Source organism: Electrophorus electricus, chromosome 12, assembly GCF_013358815.1.
Source record: "Electrophorus electricus isolate fEleEle1 chromosome 12, fEleEle1.pri, whole genome shotgun sequence".
Lineage (NCBI taxonomy): Eukaryota > Metazoa > Chordata > Actinopteri > Gymnotiformes > Gymnotidae > Electrophorus > Electrophorus electricus.
The window spans coordinates 9,439,612-9,447,077 of NC_049546.1; the positions used below are offsets into that span (position 1 = coordinate 9,439,612).

General features: G+C 40.1%; 1 protein-coding gene across 4 annotated transcripts; it reads right to left on the reverse strand.

The window, feature by feature from the left end:
• Positions 1-659: 659 nt before the first annotated feature.
• Positions 660-6,479, reverse strand: LOC113570714 (zinc-binding protein A33-like). Of its 4 annotated transcripts, none has more exons than XM_026999295.2 (7): positions 5,971-6,479; positions 5,233-5,328; positions 4,729-4,962; positions 4,499-4,521; positions 4,169-4,284; positions 3,893-4,080; positions 660-3,395 (listed from the first exon to the last, which is right to left on the reverse strand). In XM_026999295.2, the coding sequence occupies exons 1-7, from the start codon at positions 6,307-6,309 to the stop codon at positions 3,036-3,038; spliced, it is 1,356 nt and encodes a 451-aa protein (XP_026855096.1). In that variant the 5' UTR covers positions 6,310-6,479; the 3' UTR covers positions 660-3,035. The 4 variants fall into 4 exon arrangements, with proteins under 4 accessions (XP_026855096.1, XP_026855095.1, XP_026855094.1 ...); XM_026999294.2 differs by having other exon boundaries at positions 4,277-4,284; positions 5,824-6,478; XM_026999293.2 differs by having other exon boundaries at positions 3,899-4,080; positions 5,824-6,478.
• Positions 6,480-7,466: the final 987 nt, after the last annotated feature.

Sequence of the window (7,466 nt, forward strand, 5' to 3'; positions counted from 1 at the left end):
GACATGGTGTTAGTTGGCACAAGGAAAGAGAAAGATTAGCTTAGTCATTCGTGTTAGAGTTGGGATGACGTCTTGTAGAGCAGGACAGGGGTGTTTAGTCAAATGAAACTGGTGCATGACAAAACAGTAAAGTAAAACTGAAGGACTGCCTACATGTTGTTCACTTCACAATGCTATTGAATTACTGACAATTAAGAGAGGGAGGAAAGGAGGAGAATGAGGGATAGAAGAAGGTAATGGGAGAAAGACAGCCTGGAAATAAATGAAATGGTAGAAAGGCATGAATGCTGATAGATAGAAATTGGAGCTTGTAATGTAGACAGGGTCTATTGTTAATTGATTGTGTTCATGATTTCAGTGAGTGCATGGATCTAAACATATGCATTGCACTTGGCTGGGATTCCATTCAATTACTTCAAGACTGTTTGGCTCCTACCTACTTAGTATAAGTTGGTATGTGTCGGTATGTGTTGAATGTTTTAGTAGTAATTTTGTGCATGTGATTACTACTGACTTTAGTATTAAATGTAGGTTAGTTTTTAACTTTAAGTACTGCATATGGCAGAGGGAATTCACAGACCTTTTGCATATGGGTACAGGCGTCATTGCTTTTAATCAGCAGAAGGTTGTGTTGCACTCAGTATAGAGCACAAAGCCACATTTCAGGAGAGCTAACTATATGACATATTTTAACCCCTAAGACCCCTGCAGTTGTGGAAAAATTCAACATTTGATTAAGAAACATAAACGGCATTAATGTCTACATGGTAACCAATGGACAACAAAATGAACCACATTTCTAACCATTGTTGCTAACATTTGCAGAGGGTAGGAAGACTGATTTGGACTCATTCTAGGAACTTTGTAAGTGTTCTTGTACTATTTTATTCCAAAAGTGATAGAAAAAAAATATAAAGGTCACTTTTTAAAGTAATGCAGCAATAAAAACATGTTTTGTTCTTGACAAAGCCCCTTATTAATTTTGGATTAAAATATTTGTCTGGATTACAAATTTTACAAAAATTCAAACAGTGGGTGGTTTCCTGACTGTTCATATTTTCACCCATTTTGATATTTCTTACTAAAAGAATTCAAATTACCTAGTACGTTGTAATTCAAGAAAAGCAACCAGTGTCATAATTGTATTAAAAAGCATTTTTAAACCAAAACCCCTGATGTGTTTTTCTCAAAACCTTTCCAAAATGTAATAGATCCTAAGATATATACATTACATTTACATTCATAGCATTTAGCAAATATGCTTATCCAGAACGATTTACAAAAGTGCTTTAGTAGTCAGGACTGCCAGAACCAAGTGTCAGTGCTAAAATCTGCAATGTGGTCTACAAAAGAATGATAAAATACAATACACTTAAAGCACATAAGTGCAATTAAAATCTTCTTTACAAGTGTCTGGTTACATTTAATTAAGGTGCTTTTCAAAGAGATTGTGTTCGAAACAGCTATGGATGCCCGCTTGTGGACAGCCAGTGGATGTTCATTCCACCAACTGGATGCTAGAACAGAGAAGAATCTCGATGCTTGAGTTCCATGAATCTTGAAAGTTAGTGGGTCAATCCAGGCCTTATTTGAAGCTTGAGGTAGAGATCAGGTTTTGACCATTGCCATCAAGTAGGAGGAAGCAGGCACATTTTTGGATTTGTAGGCAAGCATCTGGTGCTTTATTTCCTGTGCTATGTTAAAGACATTGAGATTCTATCACAACCTCGGCATCTCTGACAGGTGTACTCTCATTTGTATGAATTAAACATGTGGTGATTGTAATCTGTTTGCCCTTCTCCAAACCAGTGAGATTGCCTTGTACTTTCATACTGAGTGCTGTGCAGCCAGTAACTGTGGTCAGACACGTGTATGTTACGTTAACTTTTCGATCAAGGTGACTTACTTTAATTGCAAAGGAGATGTCTATGGAGACCGTTCAGGGTTAATGCCATCATATGGGATCAAGCCCCTTACCACTGCTCTCAGCAAAACTGTTTTATTGCTGGGCTAGCACAGCCCCAGACACAGGGGCTGACTTACTATAACTGGCCTATAATTTGTGCTTCTCAAAATTCAAACCATATCCAACCCCCTAATTCCACCCTCAAAGTGCAAATTACAGACAACAACAGAAGAAAAGAATCAGCAAAATAAATTTAACTTGAAAATGCCTTAGAATTTTGTTTAAACAAAGACAATGCTCACACTTACCTTAACTCTACCAAACCCAAATATGTTGTGCAAATGCGTTGTTACAAAGGAAGAACAAAAAGGAAAGCCTTTGTCCTTAAGTTAAAAACTGAACTATTGAAGCCTGTTATTGAGTAATTTACCTAATCCATGTCAAACTCAAACAAGACCTGGTAACTACTTCCAAAAATGTACTTAAAAAAAAAAAAAAGAAGATAACACATGGTCATGGACTAAGTCACCTTGTTTGAAATTTTATACAGATTATTTCAACAGAACTTAAGAAGTTATATTCGTCTGACCTTGAATTGTTTGTGTGTTTCTGAAATAGAAGATTTAGTGTGCAAAGACCCAAAAAAACCTAGGCCCCAAGTGTCCATTACCCACAGGGAACACACATTACATATAACATTTCATTACATAAACCATCTTCAAAGTAAGGAAAATGTTTATCCTGTTAGCAAATTAAAGGTAAGTGAGGACATAATTTACTCCACTGACAGGTGGTTCAGGTTCAGGTTCCAGAGAGATATAAACTTCAGTTGTCCATACTTGTTTGCTGAGTTTTTACTCCCCCTGGTGGACTACACAGCACTGTGTGTCTTCTGAAGGATACTCCAGTGAACCTTCATTTCTGGAACATCGTTCCCAAGTTCAGCCAGAAGCATGTTTTCAGAAGACGCAAACCTGTGATTATGGGGAGTCACAAGGCTAAAATAAAGTCTGTCGGACACCAACTTGGGTAAATATGGGCTACTTTGCCTACATCTGGTCTTGGAGTCAATTCATAACTGTTCTTTAAAAATGTTGAAATGTAGCTTGCCCAGTTGTTTAGCAACAGCTCAGAGCTGTGGCATATGTATGGTCAGAGGCTCACGATTGCGCCCATTCATGATTGGCCAGGGGTTAAAATAAGGGTATACAGGTTCTGTAAAGTGGGCGTTAACAAAGGTGTATAGGTGCGTCATGTCCTCAGCATCATAAAATGACACATGGCCCCTCCCATAGTCAAGGTACACACCCACTCTTCTAGGTGGATGGGCGAGCTCAAGAGGGCTTTCTACCGTGCTGTTGCATGCCTCGTAGCCATTTTCACTTAGGACCAGGGTCCAAAACCCCTCTTCCGGGCACAGGCTGAGCTCCTCCTTACGATTAACAGATGCACTGGCCACACCTAGTCCCCAAGCTGTCTTTCCTCCTACCTACAGAGGGAAGTCCAATAGCATCGGTGTGAGTGATACACTTCTATGTGTGAGGGTGAAATCTAGGTATATGGTGTTATGTACAGCAGTGGTGCATGCTCCCAGTTCTAAAGACACTCCATAGTTTTGTGCTTCCCCCAGCTCCCACACACCAGCCCCCCATAGTCTGTACAGGGGGCTTATGCTTTTAACATCAAACCACAGGCCAGGTCTATACCCACTTTTAGGTAGTCATCCAAGTTTGGAGGGTAAAGGGCCTGCTAGGTGGATTATAAAGTTGAACCAAGTGCATGGGAACAGAGGAAAACACAGCTGAAGTGAAAAGGAGACCCTAGTCTTTTTCTGCAAAGGCTCCACTATGCTTTCTTTGTTTAGTCCATTCAGTTTTCTTTGAAGTAGATGCATACACCTTTTGCATTTACACGGTGAAGTTGCAGATATTTGTTTACTTGAAATGTCTGTAAAGGACAAGTACAAATGTCCTCTCAGAAAGTTACCTGCACCTCCCAGTAGTGTCGTCCCTCAGAGATGGCCTGCGATCCCAGCACGATGTTATAGAGGGTGAAACGCTCTGGGTTGTTAGGTAGACCTGTCTGAATCTTGCCCACACACACACTCCGACCACAGCATGACACCCACAGACGAGGATATGCCGTCAGTGGGTCAAAGGTTATGGCCTCCACGCCTGAGTTCAAGAAGGATAAAAAAGCGTGTGCTTGTAAGTGTACATGCGTACAGTTGCATGCATTAGTGTATGTGTGTGTGTGTGTCACCTGGCTGCAATATTGAGCTCATGTTCCTCCAGACACGATATTGCAAAGGCCCAACAAACTCGCCTGCAGGCAAGGTAACAAACACATGCTCGGGAGGTTTAAACTCACATTGCACACTGAGAGAGAGAGAGAGAGAGAGAGAGAGAGAGAGAGAGAGAGAGAGAGAGAGAGAGAGAGAGAATTTAAAAAGAAAGTTTGTGATTTAAGAACGTGAGCTAGTGGTACTATATTTGACTCTTTATGGAATCCCTGCAATTTAGCACATTTTGAGGAAAATCAGATCTAATAAACTGTATATATCTAATTGTGTACAACAGATGTAGTACATACCTTTCTATGAAATCCTTTATGTCCTTTGGAAAGAAAACAACGAATGTATTTATCATCTTCTCTTAAATAAACTTCTAAACTCCTAAATAAATGCTTAATAAATGTTTCTTTTAACAAATAGCTCCAGTTTAATATTTTTAAAAAACACTGAAAATTGTTTACAGGTCTCTGATTATACAAACTGATCTCTGTAATAATTACCACTCACTCTCATTCACTCTCTCTCTCACCGTCAATATTTCTGGGTTCTCCACCTGGCTGAGTTTTGTCTGAATTAGATGTTTGCTGAGCTCCAGCTGGCTGAGTTGAGAGGTGGTGTGTGTTAGGGTATCACCCAGTACTTTTAGTCTTTTCTCTTTTGCTTGGTGCAGTCGCATCTTCATTTCCTGTTCCTGCCTGGACAAGAAGTCTCGGATTTTCTGGAACTCAGAGCTGATCTGTATCTCCAAAACATCTGCTTGGTCCTGTAAAGAAATACAGTACTAAATTTATGTATAGGTCCATCTAAAATCATAGTGATTCTAGACTTCATACTGATTTTAGATCCTCTTGACATTCTAGAGAAGTGATGATAGAAGTTCTATGTTTTTATAACATGTTACACTAAACACAACACTAAAACATAAAAAAAGCTGGATAGAAAGAGTTTATGTTTTTAATAAATTTACTGTCACCAAAAACGCTTATTTTACTTGAGTCAAACAAGCATGTTTTTAAAAACCCGCACACACTACCTTCATCTGTAGGATCATATCATTTGTCAGGACCTGATACTGGGATGCAGTGCCCATTTGCTCTTCAACTCTTTGCACCAAGGAAGACAATGTCTCCTGAAAGAGTACACACACACAGAGAGAGAGAGAGAGAGAGAGAGAGAGAGAGAGAGAGAGAGCTACTTCACCGCTCCCTATCGCTTCTTTTGCTTTCTCATTGACTTTCTGTCAACTCCAAAACAAACATATCATAACGATATGTTCTTTTAATCTGGGCAGTTTAGTTCATGATTGTTTGTGCATATTATGCAACACCCGTAGTAGGTCTGGAACCTAACCTGAAAAGTAGCACTCAGATGGTAAATTCCAGACTAACTGCCTCATAGGGCCAAGTTCTCTAACGGCCGTACCACGCCACCGGGACATGAGTAAAGTTTAAGTAAATCAACCGATCGATCGCTTCTTTAAACTAACTGCAGCAACTTTATTTGCCATTTCTCTAAACAGAAATGTTAAATGCCAGTTCAGTGGAAAACAAATGCCTTGCACAAGTTCGTGCTTTCTAGAGGACTTACTACAGAGCCTTATTTTCAAAAACAAACATTGGTCTACCTTATAGTTGTCGTAAGCCTCATTTATCGGGATTACGTTGTGCGTTTTATGGTCTCGTGACAGTCCACAAACAAGACAGATAGCCACTTGGTCGTCTTCGCAGAACAATTTCAGCTTTTCTTCGTGATCCGTGCATAGATTACTCACTGGTTCGGCATGGGACGCGGTCACGCTAGAAAGCTTCGCATTATCGGGCGGCATTTTCGGAGCTCGCTCCTTGGGTCGTGCGTCCTTCGCTCTTGCGCGTCGCACGCTCTGGACAACATTACAAAGGAGCGAGTTTGGCCTCAGGGAGCGAGTGCATCTCTTCCTGCATTTTGGGCAGCTCGTGCTCTCCTCTGATTTTGCTTCCCAGCACTGGCGAATGCAGCTTCTGCAGAAGTGGTGGCCACACTCGAGTATGACCGGTTCATTGAACATGTCTAAACATATAGGGCATGTTAGCTCGGTGTGGAGTTCTTCTAGTGCACTGATTTCACAAGCCATGTCTTCTTCGCACAGAATGCTAAACTACTACAGACGGAACATGCTCGCTACTAACCTCCTCCCACTCCACCCACAAACTCGAAAAGGCAGTTTTCATCTCACATCGACTAAGAGGGTTGGGACATTTCTGCAGAAGCAGACGGCAGTGAATTTGAAGGACCCGCACGTATGTGCCAACAAGCTTGTGCGTAATCAGGTAAAAGAAGATTTCGAAATAACGAAAATGTAGGACATATGGAAGCTTTGCTGTGATGCTGCTAGAATCTCACATCTAAAATTTACGTTTAAATAAACGAACAAAACGGATGCAGAAGCGATTCTTTACCCCCGGCACGCAACCCTTATCCCGGAGTCGGCAGTTTTCTCTGTGAAATATGCATGATGCTTTAAAGATTAGGCCACTTTGACCCAAAAGTAACTTTTGAGGACATGTGATTTCCGTCATTTTCACTGGAATTTCTTTGCCTTTTATTTCTCAAAAAGTTTTTCTTTTTGAAATCTTACACCGCTCACTAAGGACTTTGTAATAAAATGATGACTTATAAATTCCATTGCTCAACCTGCTATTCAGGAAATATGAAAAGAAACGATGGATTAATTTCTGCAATTACATTTTATAGTTCTTTTTAAAAGAAGGATGCCTGTGGTAATGCATATGTTACTTTGAAATGATGATGTAGTGATGAATGACAACTCTAGGGCATACGACCAGTGCTTGTTAATGCCCAGACTCTTACTCAGCATTTGGAAGCCGTTGAAGGATGTTTTTCCAGTCATTTATATACTGTCGTTGAAGTGCGGTGTTTAGGAGGCAACGATTGTTTTGGCAGTAACACATTTTTATTGTTTTGGCTATAAAGTCCAGACACTTTTACATAAATGGTGTTAATTAAGACCAAATCCAGTAGATCTATCTTGCAAAAACTGAGGTCAGAATGGGTATAATGTCAAGTTTATTTGAAGAGTGAACCACACAGGAAGTGAAGCCTTTTTTAAATTCATATTTTCATCATGTCCAGGGATGATGAACAAGTGCCAGATATGTGTTATTGATTGTATCACTCATTATGCATGCTCTCCATTTAAGGATGATAGTTTGCCCTTGAACTTGATATCATTGTTTCATTTTAAATCTAGTGTACTGGAGTTAAGATCCA